We start from the raw sequence: 22,537 nt of genomic DNA, 5'->3' as shown, positions 1-22,537 counted from the left end.
ATGCAGAAAATTGGTTTAGAAGTGCTGCTCTTCTTCCCAAACCTCATCTAGTCCCCTTCACATGAGACTTTGTATTGATCCAAATCTGCCATCTGTAGCCATAACTTTGGGCAGAATAATTTTCTGGAACAACCCAAAAGTAGGTCAAACTCTTGTGAAATAAGCAATAACACTGAGTAATTGTTATATATACAGCACATACTCTTTTGGATGGTTGTAGTATGCCACAAAACTGGGGGAGGTTCAAGTATACTTGAGAGACCGCCTCCTGCCAATTACCTCCCTGCGACCAATTAGATCGCATAGATTAGGCCTCCTCCGAGTTCCATCTGCCAGTCAGTGCCGACTGGCAACTACACGGAGGAGAGCCTTTTCAGTAGTAGCTCCGACCCTTTGGAACGATCTCCCCGTGGAGATTCGTACCCTCACCACTGTCCAGACCTTCCGCACAGCCCTTAAGACCTGGCTAGCCCATCAGGCCTGGGGATAGAGATAATTTGTCCCCACCCGAATGATGAATGAATGTTGCTTACTATTTTACTTCTATGTATTGTTTGTGTCTATTGTCTGTACCCTCCCTTCCTTATTTTATGTAAGCCGCCCTGAGTCCCCTCAGGGAAAAGGGCGGCCTATAAATACTAATAAAATCCTGAATCCTATACTCCTGTCCTAGAAAACTTTTTTGAATACAATGAAACTGATTTAATGGTTGTAGTTCCTATTTCTACATTTTAGAAAAGTGAGGTTTTACCTCTTAATAGCAATATAAAACGTGACAAAATGTTTAGCTGCATAAACCGTCGTGGACCAGCTCTAGAATGTAATGGGCTATTCTTGACTTTTAAAAAATATATTTAAAAAAGAACAATCCTTAGTGCTTTTATAGATATCTACCATAGTTGTGTCCCTCTGGATTCAACATGAGTTACTCCCAGTTAAGTAAATTTGAAGGTTTCATTCTCTTCTGGAACAGTTTTTCTTAAACATTTTTCTCTCTGGCTCCCTTTCCATTTTTAAAAATGGAAAATTTTCATCAGTATTTTCTATATTACAAATGAAACAGACACATTCATTGCTGCTTTCTTTTCATGTAAGCTGGCAAATAATTTTGATTTTGTACATCCTAGGACCACACTTTAAGAAACATTGATCTTGAACAAGTTCCAAATCTGGCACTCTTTTTTTGTAAAATTTTCTGTCTCATCATGAGTTGTCAAGTATTTTTCCCCCAAGTCTTTAATTCACTGTTTGAAAGAAGAGCAAAACTCAATGGATGTTTTATTTGTAACAGTTTATTATTTGCTCTCAGATAAAAACATTTCAAAAAACACTACACAAAATAAATCCATTGTGATTGTAAAGTGCATTTTTCAGTTGTGTAAAAAATATATTTAACAACAGGCAGGGCATCTTGAAGCAAAAAATGGACTATTTCTCATTACATTCATACAGGCAAGAAAAACCCAAAAGTCCAAGAAGTTGGCTTTGAAATTTGGAAAGAAGACTGAAATAAAAGTGCATTTTTATAGCCATCTTGGGTATGCATTTCACACTGTCAAGTATTTTTTTCTTTCTCTCTAGTCACATCAAAAATAAACTAGATCTGCTAAAGAAGCAAATTATTTGGATTTACATGTGACTCAATAAGCCTTGGTTTACAAACCCAATGGCCATCCACAAAACAAAGCCAAACCAAGCAAGCTTCTATGACTTTGTGCAGTGGTGCACTAGTTATAGTTAAAATTACTCATGTTTTTAAAATTCAATCAGAGGAACATTCAGACCAAGAAACTCAGGTTTTGCATCTCTGAGTTCAGCAAATTGTGTCCTTGCCCCTTTGGCATGATGTTTGATACTTTGATCTACTTTCTTGGAAACCTTTAGGATAGTTTTACATACCATCAGAGGAAGCCATTGCAGCTTAGCATAAGGCCTTTGGAACCTTGAGTTATGGGATATATAGAATCCAGATGGAAACAATTGGATGGAAACAATTCAACTGGTGTATGTTTGATTTGTCCAGAATTCTCCAGTTCAATATTGTTATTTGAGAAGTTTCAGTCCTATATCAAATCCCTAGACACAGTGGAAATATGAAGGATTAATACAGAAGGATGGACCATCTGAGTAGGATCTAGATTTATAAAGATGTGGCATGTTTCAAGGCTACAGGAAGAAACCTTCTCTAAATAGGGTGACATATAGTCCTTATCAGAAGATTAAGGACAATGCATTAAGTTTCCCCAAATTGTTTTTTCTACTGGCATGTTAAGTCAACATGAAAGGCAATTGTGAACAGCCAATTTGCAATTTTATTGAGGAGTTGCATGAAGGAATGGATTTTGCACATGACTTTGGGGGATTATTTCTTGAATACACACAAGGATTAAAACATTTCTTGTAGTCTATAGTAACCTTCCCACTTGCAATCCCAAACTTGTAATTTAAACTAATTGTCTACTTTCTAACTACAAATTTACACATTAGCTTTCTCCTGCTTCTCAAGCCCTCCCAGACCCTGCAGACAATCATCCCATCATCTCCTGCAGCATCTGGAGGCCTTCAAGAAGAGAAAGGTTATGATACATATTTCTTTTGATTATATGTACTGCTGTGTTCAGTGGCTTCACTTCCAAATGATTTTGAATATCTTGCTATTTAAGTTAAAGCAGCAGTTAAGATGTCCATGCTTGTTTCTTGGGGAAGTAAAAAATAGATGATTTTTTTCTGCCATATAACCAACCGAAGGATTCAGTTTCCCTTCACAGAAAGTATTAGTCATCACATCAGAATGGCTCAGCCCCAAAATCCTTTTCCTCAGAATAAACCCCGTTGCGAAAGAAGCCTTTCTCACTTTTCAAATGGCAGTGTGAAAAAGAGACCCACGGCACGTACGAGAAATCAAGTTCAGCTTTATCATAACAAGTTTGCAACTGCTGATCACACTGTCTGCAGGTTTTTTTAAAAAAAAAATTAAAGCAGCAATAACTAAGACCAATTGGATATTTGTGCTGAGGTTTCTAATACACAGTTTCTAACAAGTCCAGTGCCAAGTCTTAATTCAAGTTGAAGGCATGCAAATGAAATGACAGTACTCATCATAGAGAGTTAAGGAAATGTTGGGTATTCATATTTCTTAAGAAACAAGCTATGGCATGTTGACAGACTTTCCCAATTTCTAACCACAAGCTAACATTCCAGGGCAAGGCTCTTGCATCATGCTAAGTAATCAAGCTTGGTTACTGCTGCTTTTCCAAAATTGCATGAACTCCTTTCCAAATGAAGATTTTTTTTCCAGATAGAACAGGGAACATAAGAACGTCATCTGAATATTTAGATACTAAATCTAAAATCCTCAGTTCTAGTTCACATTCAGCAAAACCATTTATGGGGCTCCTTATTCAATCACCATAACAGCTGATTTGCTTTAAGGTTGAGTTAGGAAACTCTAGTACATATATCTTTGAGCTTTCAAGTAATTTCACCATTTTGTTATAGATATCACAAACAAGCCCTGAAAAGGGTTAACTTTCTAGTGAGTTGGATTTATAATCCAAGTTAAAAAATCTAAATGACTTTATTTAGTGTTAAACAAGAACCAGAGAAGATTGGCCCCAGTAAATGATAACATATGGGTATCCCCCCGTTTCTGCCAATAGGAGAAAATATTTCAGAAAAGAAATAGTGATAAATTGATGAAGATGAAGCAATATTTTTGTATTGTTTTCCTCTGCATGCAGGGAATGATTTACTATTTTTGGTTAACCATCTTTCCCTCTCAACTTTACCAGAGTTCAAGAACATAGGAAATTGATATTTCATTTCATACTACATATGCCCATTAACAAAGAAAAGACCAGGATATCTGTCAAAAGGGTGGGCAATCTAGCCCATTGCATAGATTGGTTAGGAGAAATTGACAAGAATTTGAACACTGATTTCATTATAAAGAGGAGTCATGTTTGATACACAGTAATCACTAGAATTCATTCATACTAGATTTTAGCTTTTCTATAATAAAGCTCCTGGGTTCTTGAACAGCTGTTTAATTCACTCTGGCACAATTTCTGCCCTCACTTCAGCTGCCATTGAAGGCCAACACTGGAAGATCCCCTACTAAGAGAGACCATGCCCCTATGACTCCAGACACACAGAAACAACAGAGCACGTACTCCTCCAGTGTCTGTACTACAGAGACATTCCTACTACGCTCACTTGCCATCATTTTACAAATACCCAGAGTGTACAGGACAATTCTACATCTTTCTACTTCTTTCAGATATTAACTCTGTTAAAACATTCGTTGCCAGGTTCTGCATAGCAGTGCTTAAAATCCACCAGACGATGAGCTCTGGCATAAAGCAGCTTCAATGAGCATCTACTTCATCATTCTATAGTCCTCTGTACTGTGATAGATTTAGTCTGCTATAGACTAATCTCTAAGTTCCCCTGCATTTATCTAATGCTCCCACACCTTCTTCCAGTTTCCCTTTAGGCTTTTGGTTTTTATGCATATACTTCCTGTTTTCTGTCTTTCAGCTTTGTCTAATAATTTTTTTTTTAGACTTTGGTGTGTTTTCTATGCTTTTTAATAGACTGTAGCCTACTCTATGCTGTATTAAACAATTGATTTATTAAGCTCTAGAGAGATCAAGCATCAAAATGTCTGTCCTACCACTGAGTTAAAATGCTTCTTTTACTGAGCATAAGTGTTGAGGAGCGCAACAGAAAACTCGACTTAGTGGGTATCCATTATTTGACATGATATCTTATTTATGTCAGTAACATTCAATTTATAGATATTTTATAAAATTCATGAAACAAAATGAAATTTTAAAATGTTCTTCACCCAGATGACTTAAGCCCAGCAGGCCCCAACAAAATTAAATGTACATAAGATGGTGTCATGAGGAGTTAAGACTTAAAAACAATTTTATTCTTAACAGTCCACCACCACTTAATAAAGGAGGGAGATAAATAAAATCACCTAAATAAAATTATTAGTTATTGTGGAAGCCAAAATGCTACATCAGCCTTCTCCAGGCCACTGACTGTCCAGCCTGGAGATCATAGGAACTAAAGTCTAGCACATCCTGAGGGCACCAGGTTGGTTAAGGGTGGATTATGTGACTAGGCTACATAGGGCTAGTCTGGCTCAGCCACTGAAAGAAATGTACATATGTGTTTAGGAAGAGAGATACAGGCAGAATGGTGAGTAAGCATTTTGGAATCTTCCCATAAACAAGGCAATTCCTAAAATGGAAGGAAGCAAAGGATCTTCTGAGCTAAAATTATAGTCTTTTCCATTTGCGACTCTTAGCCTCTCACAGATTGTACAATCTGATTAAGGCAGGAGGAAGACTGCTTAGCTCATCCCTGCATTTCTTCTCAGAGAGTTGGTTTTATCAGAAAGGTGCATATCAAGTTTGATTCCAGAATACAGAAGGGAAAAAAAAAGGGGGGGGAATCTGTTCTTGCACAGCTCACAATACTGTCATGTATCTCAAAGGATGCACAGAAACCAAATGGCCCAAACGACAGCACCAAGTGCTGAATTTGATCTGTGGCAGCCATGTCACAGGAGACCATCTCCTTTTCTTTATATTCAAAGGAACATGAAGAGAGCATCTGCCCTAAAAACCTTTGCAGCCAGGAGTTTTAACATTTCTCTTTGTTTCCATTCTGTAACTACAAACTTCAGTTCTTTTGCGTACTCTGCAGCCACCTCCACAAGAGGGCTTTCTATCTCTGTCTCTTCATTCTTGTGCAGTAAATATAATCCCGAGGCTCTGATTTAGTAATAAGGGCCACGTTTTTCATATCCGGAATAGCTAGGCCATTCAGGAAATAAACCATAAGAACACCGGGGGCTTCCAAACTGATCAAAGGCAATTCCAAAATCTGTCTCACTACAAGGCTGAGAAATTTCTCGAGCTGATTTGAGTTCAGAGCGTATGATCCTGTAATTGAACCCCTTGTTGCTATCCCAGTAGATTTTGCCATCACATTCATAACACACTGCAAACTCAATTCTTTCATGGGCTTGAACCCGTTCTGGCAAGCTAACATCAAAGGAGAATGTATCCTTATCGGAGCTGGCATAGGTGTCCTTCACATATTGGCATGAGTGATCCATGAAGGTTTTCCAAGTATCAAAGGTCATCCGAATCTTGACGGCCTTCTCAAATGCCAGATTCCTGACTTTCACCGTACCCACAATAGCTTTATCTTTCAACATGCAGTTCTCAAGGCAAACACAGTCTGCCTGGAGGCGATTCCGGAAGTCCAAGTAATCTGCAGAAGGCTGTATGAAATCCAAGACAAAGTCATCGTGATCCACCGTGGTCAGGCCCACAATGTTGTCTATTAGTTCTGTGATGTTCAAGGGAATATCCAAGCGGTCATCAAATTCTGAGAACACTTTCACCACTGTCAGAGCCAAGCCACGGCTGTCTGCAAAAGAAACCCTTTTTTTCACCCGGTTCCTCCGCAGAGCTTGGACCTCTGACCCCAGCTCTTTCAGCACAGGGCTGCTGTTCACATGGATGCAGGGTCGCAAAGGCGTCTTGATCTTTGGGGCTATTTTGTAGGCAAAACTCTCTTTCCGCAAAGAGGGCGCCCGCAGGTAGAATTGCATGGCTACATCCACTGCCATTCTGGGCTTTTGAGGAAAAGAGTCCAGGATTCTGGAGGAGGGGATAAATAAAAAATAAAATTAAAGAAACACATTAAACAGTTGCAAAGCCACATAGCAGGCCACAGTCAGTCCCAATTGGGGATGACATGTTTTATCAAAGCCTGCTCATTTTCAAGCTTTTTATTGTTAGTTATCTCATCAAATATATACTGGACTCTGCTGGTTATATCAAGCTCACAGCCTTACTATTGCTTAATATCCTTGATAAAGGCAATCAGACACAGGTCAGAAGTACAAGAAGAAATGTGGATGTACAACTCAATTTTTTAGCGTTTGGCAACAGAACAGTTGGACTTACAAGTTGATATGTCTTCCCTGATCTAGCAACCAAATGGCATATTCACATTTTCAGAAATAGGAATTCCTCCATGGAGAAAGTGTACGATCTGAACCAAGTTTTGGCAGATTTCAACAGAAGATCCAACTAGTAGATCAAAACTGTGTTTCATGTCATTTCACATCATGCTATTTCCCCGAACAAAGACCCAGAATTCAAATTTCTACTTGATCATGGCATTCTCATATGTTCTTTCATATCACGGAACCACACCTTCCCCAACATTACAATACTAAATCCGCCTCAGATACTCTACTGAAAAAACATCTCTCTTTCTTCTATCACAAGGCAACATAAGTGGCATAATAGTTTACCACACACTCACCCTGCAACCCAGAAAGAGTTTGGTCGAAACTGCATTCCAGTTTGGAGCATTCTGAATGGTTAGGTATTCAAAACCAGCAGAGCAATAAAGCATGGATAGGCTTGGAGAGCCCAGTAAAACACAACTGCCAGAGGCTAAGGCTCGCGTTTCTTTTACAGCAAGTTCTCAATTCCTCTAACTATTGGAAACAGGAAACAGAATAGACTGCAGTAAGAAAGAACTGCCCCAACTTCTTAACTGGAGCGGAAGCCACAGCAGACCTATGACTTCACAGATTTACAGTTCAACAATATTGAGAAATTTCAGGAATTTGCATCAATGTAACTAGGTCAATGAATTTGAGTCACAGTACATCCAAATTCACTTTGCCAGGATCCAGGCACAAACAAGAAAAGGATTATATTAATAATGTGAACACCCTGGATTAAGGAAGGCTGCAATCCAAACAATTTCAAATGAACAAATAAGTCTCACAGTGACTAAGAATCATTCATGCAACAAATTTTTACTCCAGGTATTTAATTCAAAATTGCTGAAATTTTTGTAGAACATTTTGCAAATGGGAAGCTTTCTTCATCCATGAAACTTTGACTCATACACACAGAGGTCAGCCAACAGATAAAACTGCATATGCCAAATTCCGAAATGTCTTTTATTAATGCCTGCTTTGTCTTCGGCTATATAGAACAGACACCTTAAAACCACTGGCTTTCTCTCAGGTTCTTAGAGAATCAAACCAACAGATACCTCCTTCTGTATATTTGGAAATGGTTGCCTAAACAAACTATATTCTTGGATACATTGCTGTTTCCAAGAAATTTCAAAGGCTTTTTGCCATGAAGATAATTAATAATGGATAAGGTCACAAGATATGCAGTACAAAATCCAAAGGAGTAGTTTTCCATGCATTTTCTCTAATACATTCGCCCTTAATGTATAGCAATTGTGAGGTATTGTATATGCAATACCTCCTCTGTTGAATCTTTATGAAACACTGCCCAGATTTTTCATAACTCACCATAAACATATGGTATATAATTTTTGCCCAATTGAAAATCATAGCGTCAACCATTCTAGTTTGCTCAGAAAAGCCACCTGTTTGAGGTTAGGAACCATAGATAAAATTCGATTTCTTGTTTGATAAGAAGGCAATCATTTCTGGTAAGATAAAAGCCTGAAGGCCATTGCATTTGGAATCCGGTTTGACAGATATGCCAGTGGCATTCAGGGAAAGTGAAAGCAGAAAGTGAATTTTAGTAACATAGTAACTTTCTCTAACATATAATTAACCACCTTCAAGCTAAAGCAGAATAACAAACATTTTTGCTATTATTTCCTGATATGCTTCATTTTATACTGGAGCCTGCTTATAAGTCTTGATGAGTTTTTGTTACTAAAAGTCTTTCCCAGAAGACTTGTTCTGATTCATACATTCAAAGATCAAATTACCTTTAATTGTTCTTACTAAAACAGAAACAAAAACCACAACTTTAAATGTCACAGCAAGTTAAGACTGCCAACTGCAAGCTAATAAGATCCAATTTCAGAGTGGATCACCAAGTCCAATAATTGGAAGCTGGCCAAATCTATATTTTCCACAGAATCTATTGTGCAACAGAAGGAACAGGTTTGTGGAAAAATATGGATGTTTTTAAAAGACTATACTACTGTACTTTAAAAGTACCCCTGTAGGTTAAGTCTATTTATGAGATGTAGCAGCCTAAAGCTAGCTATATTATATTTGGGATTTTTAAAAGAGCTAGACATAAATGGTCTAAGAAAATCTGGCTCTGCTGCTTTTGAGGCCTATCCAGCTATGATCCAACAGAGGACAGAGAGATCCAACCTTTCAGGTGCCAGGGACCAGCTCCACGCAGGGTGGTTTTTCCGTGGGCTGGGCATGGTTTCACATGCTGTCTGGATATCATGTGTGCATGGATGGGGGCATTGTTTGCCTGCGTGGCCCAATTCCTGGCAGGACATGGACTGGTCCCAGTCCACAGCCCAGAGACCGAGGACCCAATTAACAGGATATAGTAGTCAATTTGCTGGTTCTCTCAGAGTGCTGCCTCTGGACAATTGTCCAGGAGGTGCAACACTTGGTATGAGCAAGTTGGTGACTGAGGGAAAAGATGGAGAACAGACCTCTTGCTGCCAATGAGGGTGGCTAGTACTGTGGAGGCAATTCAAGTTGAAGTGGTGTTTTAAAGCATGGGAGAGGGCTGATGGGAAGAAAGGCTTTATAAGTTGGATATAGAAGAATATAGAGGATGGCCCAGCAAAAGCATTAATTCAAAGAGTTAACTAAAGGACCAATTCCAGGAATGCAGGTTGAAGAAATAATCATCTTGTAGCTCATAAAGCAGCAGGGTTATTCATACTTGCATATTATTGCAGGCATACAGCAAATAGCAATAGCAATAGCAATAGCAGTTAGACTTATATACCGCTTCATAGGGCTTTCAGCCCTCTCTAAGCGGTTTACAGAGTCAGCATATCGCCCCCACAGTCTGGGTCCTCATTTCACCCACCTCGGAAGGATGGAAGGCTGAGTCAACCTTGAGCCGGTGAGATTTGAACCGCTGAACTGCTGATCTAGCAGTCAGCTGAAGTAGCCTGCAGTGCTGCATTTAACCACTGCGCCACCTCGGCTCAACCCTAGCAAAGGGTAACTCTTGCATTTTAGTATTCATTAATAAAGTATTTTCCAATCTATGACCCAAATGTAATTCCTGGCAACCAATTTATACCCTTCCAGCACCTTAAAACTGTACAGCTGCAATTCAGTAGGAAATAGTTGGGTTTTCAGTGGTGCAATTATCTGTGCCAATTCCTTCCAAAAATGGGGAGCGGGGGAGGAACATTAGGCATCTGAAAGGCAAACAGCATTATTTTTCCAATCCAATTCCCTCTCCTCTACATCATGCAACCCATAGTGGCTCCCAATCTTTCTCTTAATTCAGTCATTTTGCTGCTAAATTTTACTTGCCACTTTAGGCCAATTTCACAGGGTTTTAAACACTAGAAATGAATGCAGTAGGGCTTCCAGAGAGTTCCTCTTCTCACCCCTAGCGTTAAACTTCAGGAAAACCACAAAGAGCAGACAAAAAACCCCTATTCTACACTTCCTGTGACATTACTGTCTTTTTGGAGACATTATGAATAGCTCTCTCCAGCCAGCTGGTGTTTACGTGTCAAGTTGCAAGTCTGACACAAGAAAATGGACCTTCCTTACATTTCAGCATCAATAGCTCTCCTGGGAGATGGTAATATTATTTATTAGATCTATATCCCAGATGTCCTCTGAGGATTCACAAGAATGCACATGCACAGATGTTCCTTATTTCATCCTATCAACAGATCTGGAGATAGTTAGATTGAGAGAGAAAACACTGGCCCAATATCACTCATTGAGCTCTAGCTTTGTAAACCTGTCCCCTCCCCCCAGTTCTGTCCAACACATTAACTTCAACACGATGCTGGCTCTATTGTGGGCTGGACCTTTTTCAACTGCTCCACTCATGTGAAGGAAACAGTGGTATGCTGCTAGCATGCGAGCTAGCCACCTGAGCTTTACTAGTGCTGACCAAATCATAACCGCATAAGATGAATAGCAAAGCATCCAATTATAGGAAATGATTAGTCATCCTGAAGATATTTTAGAAATCAGTAGCAATTTATTCAAAGCGAAAGGTGCTGCCAATAGATAACACAATAAGCAAATAGACCCTTTGCTGTTGGCTCCTATTGAAGTCTATTTCTTCCTCTTTTTAAATATCAGTTTCTTTATTATTTACAACCACAGCAGAGGACTCCTCTGTAATAGCTCCTGACACATTTTAACAAGTGCATTCAATTTACAGATAGTCCTCAGTTTATGTGCATGTATTCAGTGCCTGTTTAAAGCTATAGCAGCACTGAAACAGTGGACATAGAACTGGTCCTCAGAGTTCTGGCCACCACAGAACCTCAGTGGTCACAATCACAATCCAGTTTACAATTACAATGTTGCAGGGAGTTTTGGTTATCTGATTGCCCTTTGTAACCTTCCCTGTTGGCATTCCACAAGCAAATTCAACAGGAAAGCGGTAGAGAAGGCCACAAGTCACTCCAGTAATTTGGTCTTGCTTTTTCTTCTACTTGCAGTACCTACCCATCCTGCCCATGCTTCTCCACGAACCTTCCCAGGTCCTCCCCAGTCTCCACCCCCCTAGAGCACCCCATGCTATTTACCTAGGACTTCCGTCTCGTCCCACTTAATGACCCAAATGTGTTGGGGTTACAACAGCAACCAAAACTGCCCAGAATTGCCATTGCTAAGTGATGCAGTCACATGACATTGCCATTTACAATCACATTGCTCAGCGATGCGATCCCAGTCCCAATTGCCATCATAACCCAAGGACTACCTGTATTTTTCAGTAGCATGTATTTTCATCTACAGATCTTTCATACAGAAGCGGTTAAATTTACATTAAAGACCAGCCCCTTTGGTCAATTTGGAATTTTGAAAACATACTAAGAATACCCATAAAATGTCACCAGATATACCTGGTGAGGTAACTCCCTTACATCCTTTAGCTTACCAGAATGCTTTGTGCAATCTCTACTTATGATATATATTATATATGTGCTAGTCATTCCCAACACTAGGGAGCGGTGCTCATCTCCGTTTCGAAGCCAAAAGAACCAGCGCTATCCAAAAACGTCTCTGTGTTCATGTGGCTGGCATGTCTAAACACACAGAACACTGTTACTGTCAAGCCGGCCTCCTTCAGCAACCAAGAAAGAAACCACTTAACTCCATTTTGCACAATTAAGAGTACTTTTACTGCTTATAAAAAGATAGCAGCTAAGTAAAGCAAGATCTGAGGCAAAAGTGCGCGAAATCATACATATCAATATTTGTCCAACCCCCTCCCCCCCAGCAACCCCCATCCCATTGTCCAATCTGCAAATCCCTCAGGTGTCATGAGGGTTGCATCTCCAAGAAGCATCATGCAGGACGGTTGGTGTTGACCAACTCTAAACACCAACCATCAGCATGCGCAGTAGATGGTGAGAACAAAACTCCCTCTTAACAATCTCTCCTGTACCAAATACCATGCCCATCTCCCCATTTCAATGGCAGCCAAAAGCAAATCAGAGGCTGACATCCGGCCCTTCTTCAGTAAGAGAAGTCATCCCTGCAGGAAAAACAAAAAACAATAGAAAAGACAACATAAATATGTACATTTCAAATAATATCAAGGCTTATCAGGGTACTTGGCGTAGAACTTCTGTAAAAGTCTAGGAGCCCTAACATGAGATTTGTCAACCCATTCAGTATGGGAGGGGGAAAATGTTTCCAGGACACCAGATACTGAATTCGACTCCTATGTTTCCTGGAGTCCAAGATTTCTTTAACTTCAAAATGTTGCTCTCCCTCAATAAGAAGAGGAACTGGAGGTGCAGGTTGAGGCAGACGAAAGGAAGAAGTGTGCTCTGGTTTCAGCAGATTCACATGAAACACAGGATAAATCCGATTAAGGTTCTTTGGCAACTCCAATCGTAAAGAAACAGGAGTCATGATTTTGACAATAGGAAATGGACCGACATACTTTGTTCCCAGTTTTGTTTATTTTTGGGTGTTTTGCAGAAACTTGATGGACAAAAACACTCGATCCCCCACTTTGTACTCTTTAGGCTTCCCCCTCTTTTTATCAGCCTGTTTCTTGTGCGCCTGGTGAGCAGCCTCCATAGCCTTGCGGGTCATGGGCCAAAATTGGCGAAGTTGATCACTCCACTCAGAGAGGGACAAAATTTGTGGTTTCTCTTGAGGTAACTCAGGAATCGGTACAAAGTCCTGGCCAAACACAACTCTAAAGGGGTCAAGCTGTACTTCTGTGCACAGAGTTATTGTACGCCACCTCAGCATGTGGTAACAGCTCAGTCCAATTATCTTGTTGATAATTGATGAAACACCAGAGGTACTGTTCCAAAACAGAATTAGTCCGTTCACAAGCCCCATTAGTCTGAGGATGGTGGGCGGAGGTTAGCCCCTGGGCAGAGCCAATTAACTTCAGAAACTCCTTTCAAAAGAGAGAGGTGAATTGGACCTGTCTATACGAAATTATGCACTCAGGCACTCCATGTAACCGATACACATGTGAAATAAACAACTTAGCTAAAAACTTAGCTGATGGGATTTTGGAACGGTACAAAATGAACTTGTTTGGAAAACAGGTCGGTGATAAAATCATGGTATTTCCTAGACTCTTTGGCAACTCGACAATGAAGTCCATCGATATCTCCTTCCATGTGGCCTCAGGGTGGGCAACACTTTGGAGAAGGCCCTGGGGCTTCCCTGGTGGTCATTTTGCAGCTGCACAAATGGGACAACTGGCTATGTAGGACTCAATGTCTTTTTTCAATGAAGGCCACCAAAATTGCCTTTTAATCAAATACAAAGTCTTTACAAAACCAAAATGGCCCGCCATTCTCAAATTGTGGGCCTTTTGAAGAACAATAGGTTTCAGGTTAGCAGGAACATACAATTTAACTACTACCCAAGTCATTCCATCTTTTATGGTGTATTCGTTTGAATGTTTCTTGAACCAGTCATCAGACTCAAGGCCCTCCTTGAGTTTGTACATTAGGTCCATAGTGACTCTAAATTCACTGTGCCTTGGCTCCTAGTAACCACCGGGGCAGCCAGACTTTTTGCTGGGATGACTGGTGAACAACGCTCAGCTTAGAGCTCTTGTACTGGGGAAGCCTAGACATGTACTTGAGGGTAAAGTTCTTGTATTTGAGGGTAAAGTTGAAACGGTTGAAGTGTTGTGCCCAACACACCTGTTTAGGAGATAGCTTACGCGGGGTCTTCAATGCCTCCAAATTTTTATGATCAGTCCATACTTCAAAAGGTGTTTTGCCCTTCTAGGAAGTGTCGCCAGGTCATCAAAACCCATCTGACGGCAAAAGCTTCCTTTTCCCATAATAGCCCATCTCCTCTCTGTCTCTGTAAGCTTATGTGAGGTGTACACGCATGGCTGCAATTTTCCATCAGTGTTCATTTGAAGTAATACTGCCCCCACCGCCACATCACTGGCATCAGCTTGAACGATAAATTGTGCCTCCATATCAGGGTGTTTCAAAACAGGTTCAGCTGCAAAGAGTCGCTTTAATTTTTTGAAAGAGGCTTGACACTCCATAGTCCAATTCAAAGGCTTACCCGGTCTGGGTTTGGCCTCCCCTTTTGATTTTAGGAGATTTGTAATGGGCAGAGCAATGCTGGCGAATGAGGGAATAAATTGACGATAAAAATTCACAAATCCCAAAAAACTCTGTAATTGTTTGCGGGTGCGAGGAGGTGCCCACTCAATGACAGCCTGGACTTTTGCTGGGTCTTTCTCGATGCCATTGTGGGAGATGCGGTAGCCAAGGTAATCAATCTTCTCTTGATGAAATTCATATTTAGACAATTTGGCATAAAGTTCGGCGGCCCGGAGTTTCTTGAGTACTGATTGCACTAAAGTCACGTGTTCATCACGTGTTTCCATGTAGATAAGGATGTCATCAAAGTAGACCATCACGTCTTTGTACAGGTGTTCATGCAAAACTTCTTTTATTAATTGCATGAAAACTGCTGGCATCCCTTGCAGACCAAAAGGGAATACCCTGAATTGAAAACATCCCAAAGAACAGTTGAAAGCAGTTTTCCATTCATCTCCCTCTTTGATTCTGACTCTGTAGTAGGCCTCTCTTAGGTCCAATTTCGTGAAAAATTTCCCTTTACCCAATTGGGCCAACATGTCTTTCATGAGAAAGAACAGCCGAGGTGGCGCAGTGGTTAGGGTATAGTACTGCAGGCCACTTCAGCTGACTGTGATCTGCAGTTCAGCGGTTCAAATCTCACCGGCTCAAGGTCGACTCAGCCTTCCATCCTTCCGAGGTGGGTGAAATGAGGACCCAGACTGTGGCTGGTTCAATTTGCTAAAAAATCTGTAAACCACTTAGAGAGGGCTGAAAGCCCTATGAAGCGGTATATAAGTCTAATAAATAAATAAATAAATAAATGAGCGGGATTGGGTTTACATTTTCTACCCAAACACTGTTGAGGTTTTTGTACTTCACACATAAATGAAAAGAGCCATCTTTCTTTTCTCTAAACAATACAGGAGCAGCCACCCGTGGCCTAGCAGGTTCTATAAACCCCCTTTCCAAATTTTTGTCAATAAACTTCTGTAATTTCTCCATTTCGCGTGAGGTCATTGAATAAATTTGGGGTTTGGGGAGTTTTACTCCTGGGAGGATCTCAATGCTGCAATCTGTTGCACAGTGGGGAGGTAATTTATCAGAAGATTTTTCACTGAAAACGTCCTTTAGGTCCCAATATTCTTTTGGGATTTTCTTTTCCCCCTCAATTTTTTCCTGCACCGCAGCAAACAGATTAGGTTCAGCGTTGGCTATGTGGGAGACCCTCCCCTTTCCCTCTGGGGGTTTAGCGGATCAGATGTGCAACCGCCCTTTCCTCCAGTTGATGTGTGGGTTCCATCTCCATAACCAGGATAAGCCCAGTATGAGGGGCCAATCCATCCCAAGTGCAACGATGAAACTTAGTTTCTTGGTGATCCCCCATCCACATATCTATTGGTTCAGTCACAAAATGGTCAGGAGCCCCCACCCCAGCTACTGACTCATCCAACTGGCAAAAGGCAATGGGGACTTTCAAAGTTCTCAGTCTTAAGCCCATTTTTTCCACCACTTCTGGGCTAATAATGCAATGTGTGCATCCAGAGTCTAAAAGGGCCAGCATTTTTGCTTGGGTGCCAGTAGAGGGCATTTTAAGTTCTATTGGGATGGTCATGGGGCCCAATCGGGAACTTACAAGATGGTTGTCATCGGAATCGGTTTCACTTTCCCCCGATGGAGAGGAGGGTTCTTCTTCCCTCAGAATGGGAGGGAATTCTACAACTGGTTCCACCCCTTATATAGCGGTGAAAGTTCTGGTATATATCTTTGTTCAGACCATCCATAAAACTGTCCATTAAAGCCTCTTCTGACAATATCCACATATAAACGGATAGTTTATGAAACTCTTTGATGTATTCAGCCACTGGATTCTTTCCCTGAGTAAGGGTTTTCATTTTGGTTCTGGTCTTTCGCTCGGTGAGCGAGTCATCAAAGCTTTTTCTCAGGGTGGCCATAAACCTATTATAGTCTCTCAGCAGGGGGGAGTCATCGTTATGCAGAGCAACAATCCATGCCGCCGCCTTTTCTCCAACGCCATGGTAACAACTCTTACCTTGGCTTCTTCGGTGGGGAGATCCTCTCCGAACTGTTGCATGAAATCCCAGACCTGGACCAGGGAAAAACCTAGCACCTTTGGGTCACCTCCAAATTTCACACCAAGAGGAGGAACTTTTGCCATCCGGCATCTGCGGGGGGGGGGGGGGGGCTCCTTCCCTTGGAGGGGCTCTCGCAGCTGCTGCTGCCAGGGCTCCCCCATCCTGATCAGCTCCACTGTCTGCCCCCGTGGGCGAGACAGGTCTTCTGCAGGTCTCTCCTCTAGATCAGGGAAATCAGCTTCTCTTTCGGACCTGCTCTCACGAAAACGTCATCTCTCCCAAGCCTCCTGAAAGAGTTTCATAGCGTGGGACATCATGAGATCCTCTTCTTTGGCTTCCTGCCAGGCACCTGCCAGTCGCCGATGTCGCCTTGTTGTAACTCCAGCTGGAATTTCCTCAGGGTCATACTTCTGTCCCACTCCCAACGACCACCTGGGGCAGACGGATCTTTCCTCCAAAATCAGTTCTGCCATCCACTCCATCTCCAAGGGACATGAGGATCCAGCCACCCCCATGTCATCCTCCTGGTCGCTGCCTGGGTTGGACATTTCCTTGAAGGTTTTGGTTTTATTACACTCCCCTCAGAAGGTGTTAGCTCCGGGATGAGTGCGAAAGTGAGATCTTGCTTAATGTCAAACCAGCCTCCTTCAGCAACCAAGAAAGAAACCACTTAACTCCATTTTGCACAATTAAGAGTGGTTATGAAAAGATAGCAACTAAGTAAAACAAGGTCTGAGGCAAAAGTGTGTGAAATCATACATATCAATATTTGTCCAACCCCCCTCCCCCCGGCAACCCCCATCCCATTGTCCAATCTGCAAATCCCTCAGATGTCATGTGGGTTGCATCTCCAAGAAGCATCATCAGGTTGGTATGCAGGACGGTTGGCGTTGACCAACTCTAAGCACCAGCCATCAGCATGCGCAGTAGATGGTGAGAACAAAACTCCCTCTTAACAATCTCTCCTGTACCAAATATTCCCCTCCCAAATACCATGCCCCCCTCCCCGTTTCAATGGCAGCCAAAAGCGAATAGCGAAATAGAGGCTGACAGTTACCTTCCCATCAAAGGTAATTCCTATTTTTCTACTTACATTTTTACATGCCTTCGAACTGCTAGGCTGGCAGAAACTGGGACAAGTAACGGGAGCTCACTCTGTTACATGACACTAGGTATTTGAATCGCTGAACTACCAACCTTTCTGATTGACAAGGTCAGCATCTTAGCCACTGAGCTACCAAGTCCCTATAAAATAATTTTATACAGCTGCCCATTTCACATATATTATACTAGGTGGCTTACAGACAGTTAAAAGATATCTTACCTGATGAGTCCTAATTCTAAGAAATATGAACATTACAATAATAAAATATAAATGATCTTAAGAGAAACCAGAAGCTTTATAATTAAAGGAGCTTGAATTATGATTACAATTGTGATTGGAATTTTGGTCTTAAGTCGAGGCACATGAACAGACTTGATTCTTATGACTGTTTTGACGATAGTTGTACAGTGAGTCACCGTGGTTAAGCGAATCACATGGTTGTTAAGCAAATCCATTTTTTTCTATTCTTCTCTCATCAACTTCTCCTATTTCTGATCAGTCAAAAACCTAGATAACCATAGAGTTACATACCCCAAATTTATGCAATTTAGGTCATTATGCTGACTTTTTGAAGCAGAGAGAAGAGTATCAAACTACTGAGGCCATTGTTGGTCTAGGAATTGCTTTTGCAAATCAAAGGAAATAAGTAAACAAAGTTGTAAAGACTACAGAAGTAATTCAATCAAAATGCATCAGAATGCTTTATGTACATTGATCCTGGCCAAACATATTTCTTTGGCTGAACGTGGGCTGTGACACTATGGAAAATTTGAATATTATCTAAGATTAAATTTCTGGGTTGAGTTCTTGATTTAACCAATCCTTTCTGCCTCTTACAAGAAAATGTATCCTTGGATTTTTTACTTTTTAACTCAAACTTCTCAGCTCATTCACTACTTATGCTTGGATTAGAGAAAACCATGCTAGAGGTCAAACAAAGGATCCTTGATATGGATCTGCACACTCAAAGTTTCAACCCATTGTTATGGGGGCCTTTGCAGCAGATTTTTATCGAGACATAATTGGAATTCTTATACTCTCTCTGTTCTGCACAGGAAGGCACTTACACTAGCAAGCACTGTGTTTTTTTTAACTCCTACATGTCTGGAAGGGGATATTATTAAAAGGGATGTTACTCTTAACACTTCTGTCCTGCTTGGATATGGCCATCAGGACAATTTTATAAGCTACCCTTTTTATACCATACATGGAACTATGAATTAATGTTTGTCCTCCTTATTAAGTGAGTGGGCTGGCTTGAAATGCACATTTTATGAATGGCTCAACCAACCAATATTTCTGTAAAGTTGTTCCATTTTGATAAATTTCAATTGCTATTAGAATATGCTGGGTAATTAATTATAACTGTGGTAGAAGGCCACCAACATTTAACGATTAGCATTAACTTTTCTCCCGCTAACATGCTAGCTCTCCATTGCATTTAATGGATTGTATTGCTTTTTTCTTTTCTTTTTTGGTCTTTGACCATAAATTGTAATGACTAGAGTATGTCAAGATCCTTTTAGGCCGTCATGTTGATTTCCAGCAAGACTACCTCTGAAAAGAGCTACCTCTGAAAACAGCAGCCTTCCCATTTAAACACAGCAACTAAAAATCAAAAAGCATACTATTGTTGTACATCTGGACAAAACCAGGAGTGGTGCATCCCTTTACTATCTTCTTGGCTAATTATAAATGTGCCTGACTTGGCCCCCTTGGAATATGAAAATGAATGAAAACATAAGGGAACAATGGGATTTATGGTTAACTTTATGAAGCTGACACTCTTAGTGTGGAAATGTAACATTTTGTAATGATAGCATCCATTCCCACTTATACAATCTCAGACAGATTACCAGTCTTGTTTAAAACTAAATGTTTATCTTATCGGTATTTACTAAAAATAGTTCACTGATTAAATTGGGTATTATATTTTGGGACTTGCTAAGGGTTTTACCTTTCTACTAATACAAACAAGTCAGCAGCAAGAAATCTACATCCTGGATATTTGAAGGAAGGATTTGTGATGTCGGGTAACCCTCTGCTCTATCATATTCATAATACAGAAGTGCGGACTGGCCCTATATATGGCACACAAACCCAAAATACATCTTTACAGTTAAGAGAATATAGTCATATGTTAAGTAAAGGACTATGGATATCTGACAGTATCTCAAAGAACAAAGAACTCCAGAATTCTCTGGGGTGATTTAAATACATCAAGATATTGACATATTTTATATATATACATACATATATAGAAAGATATGGGTCGTACATCTACAGATATATATCTATTTATCTGGGAGTAAATCTCATTGAATTATTGATATATAAGCGATTGTGGACAAGACATAATTAACTTTCAGCAGATTCCTCTTGCTTCTTAAAAAATGTTTGACGTACCTCATAGGGGCAAAGGAGATGAACTGGATTGCTGCTTCAAACTGTGGGGCAGAGGACAGAGGTATACCAGAATTTCACATCCTGCAGGCATTACAAATTCATTCCCTAAAACAAGAAGGTATGGTAGGTGAGTATATCTGAATCAAGTATCAAATCAGTCCCTCCCATTTTTACATCCATGCCAAAGGAAACTATCTTCAAAGCTCTAAGGAGGCAAGATACAGAGCAAGAAACATCTCCATTTTCCCCAGGGATTGCCCACCTTCTTTGAGCCACAAGAAGCTCTTCTGGAAGAAATTGCCTGAAGGACACCAGGCTCACTCCCTCAATATGCTTTCTCATAGGTGGGCTCCCATTCATTTCAGCCGGCCCTATGGCTGAACAAACTCTTTAAAATGAAGGTTAGAAGGTCATACCACAACTGTAAAGAAGTACTCTTAAGCCTGAGGGGCTTAATTGGTATCCATTTGCACCTTAAAACCCTTTTGCTATTTGCACGACTTTTAAAGATAGGTTTATGGAAAAATTCCATTGGATCCCTCCACAAACCTCAGCTTAATCATTCACCACCCCGAGTAAATTTTATAGCTTGCTCCGAACTTGCAGATAAGACAAGTGTTGCCAGACGGGGGCCTCACTCGCCCACCTAGAAATTCCAAGATGCAGCCCAAACCTGCGATCCGCAACTCGTCAGGTCGCTTTTTATTCAGCGGCCGCTGCTTTTAATTCCCCCGAGCAACTAGTTCACCGCGTCCCTTTCTTTTAACATTCAGAGAATCCATCCAAGCATAGGGGGAGGGGGGGGAGAGAAGAGAGGAAATAAAAGTATCAAAAAGCCCCTTCCCAAACTATTTCGCAGTAACCAGTTGCGGAAAGCAGCATTTAATATAACATACATTACCCGGGCAACCCACTTGAGGAACTCAAGCGGTTTCGTTTCCAAGGCGATCCATTCCAAATGCACGACTTTTAATTACGCCAGCTTCCATTCAATCGTCCTAAGAGCGTAGCCGGTTCCTGTTCTATTCATTGACTTTAGACTTTTTCACGTGCTCACCCACCCACCAAGAACACGAGCTATGCAAACCTGGATATAGGATTACTGCTTTTGGATACGTTATCTGAGAATAAATTTACATTTCTTCTATGGCTCAATTGTAAAGCCAACATCGGAAGCAAACAATGAGAAATGACCGGCTCAGCCCACTTTGAAACAAGTATACTAGAGGTTACATTTTCCTCGCCTCCCACTTAATACCTGGAAATTTCAGGATGCTTAAAGAACACTTCAAGGCCTCCGATTGTTTCTTTCCCTCCCCCCGACAGAGCAGCGTTTAGTGCCTTCTAACTGGGAGTTATACGCAGAGCGAGCGGTTACTGCAATTGCCAAAGATGATCCGTTCAGTCCTAGCAAACCAATTCCTCCTGGGTTATCCTGCTCCCCTCGCAGCTCCGATCTCATTACAGAACTTGTGAAGTAGACCAGTTTCCTCCAAGGACGCTCCTGCAGGGGTGTGAGCTGCGTGCCAGCCAATGGGGGCGCTTCGAATGTTCCTTCCCAACCAATGGCGGCGGAGCTTTCCCGTGGAAGAGCAGCAGGCTAGCACGTGAACGCCAAGCTGGCTATGTGGGAGTGACCGCGGTTCCAGTAAGCGGTGAAGGTTTATGCGTTGCGGGGCGACTCGGAATGGGGCTGCAGCCACCCCTGACGGAGAAGTCCGGCGTGCGGAGCCCACTCCCCCATCCCCATCCTTCTCATACAACGATAGGGGAACTGAAAAGGTTGCTGTGTACAATACAGCTTTCTCAGGCCTTTTCCCAGCCCACTCGGGGTGTAATCCCAGAGGAATGTTTGGTAAACGCGGGAGCCTCGTTTTAATACTGTATGAACATATTGCAGTGCATGAGAATTCGGAGTTTCTAAAATGTTTCCAAAAATGGCAATTTAAATTCGAGAGAAAACAGACTTTTTGGTCTTGTAGTTCAGGCACCAGACTAGAAACTTATAGTCCTCACTTTTGCACAAAGACACTTTGGGCTAGTCCCTCTCTTTTCAGTCCTAGGAAGCAGGCAATTTTTTTCTTCTAAGAAAACTGCAAGGACTTGTCCAGGCACTCATCAAGAGAAAAGGAAGGAAGGAAGGAGATTATATGTATATTTCAATATAAATTTGCTGTATAAATTTCTTGCTCAACCCTCTTTTTCTTTAAACTGAAACAATCCTTTGGGTGTAAATGCCAGACCCTGATTAACTGGGTGAATTTCATGGCTGAACGGGGTTTTGAATCTGCTTGAATTTAACTTCAGGTTTCCAGCAGTTGTTATCGGATACATAAGA

The 22,537-nt window shown here is 41.2% G+C and overlaps 1 protein-coding gene across 2 annotated transcripts; it reads right to left on the bottom strand.

The window, feature by feature from the left end:
• Positions 1–1,276: 1,276 nt before the first annotated feature.
• Positions 1,277–21,799, bottom strand: PPP1R3B (protein phosphatase 1 regulatory subunit 3B). 2 transcript variants are annotated; one of them, XM_032214558.1, is made up of 3 exons: positions 21,458–21,799; positions 20,200–20,304; positions 1,277–6,686 (listed from the first exon to the last, which is right to left on the bottom strand). In XM_032214558.1, the coding sequence occupies exons 2-3, from the start codon at positions 20,202–20,204 to the stop codon at positions 5,795–5,797; spliced, it is 897 nt and encodes a 298-aa protein (XP_032070449.1). In that variant the 5' UTR covers positions 20,205–20,304; positions 21,458–21,799; the 3' UTR covers positions 1,277–5,794. The 2 variants fall into 2 exon arrangements, with proteins under 2 accessions (XP_032070449.1, XP_032070450.1); XM_032214559.1 differs by lacking the exon at positions 21,458–21,799 and adding an exon at positions 21,101–21,433.
• Between the last annotated feature and the right edge of the window lie 738 nt (positions 21,800–22,537).

The sequence above is a fragment of the Thamnophis elegans genome, chromosome 3, assembly GCF_009769535.1.
Source record: "Thamnophis elegans isolate rThaEle1 chromosome 3, rThaEle1.pri, whole genome shotgun sequence".
In the NCBI taxonomy this organism is placed as follows: domain Eukaryota; kingdom Metazoa; phylum Chordata; class Lepidosauria; order Squamata; family Colubridae; genus Thamnophis; species Thamnophis elegans.
Note: the sequence above shows the minus strand (reverse complement) of the source record. Positions and strands in the feature narration are given on the sequence as shown.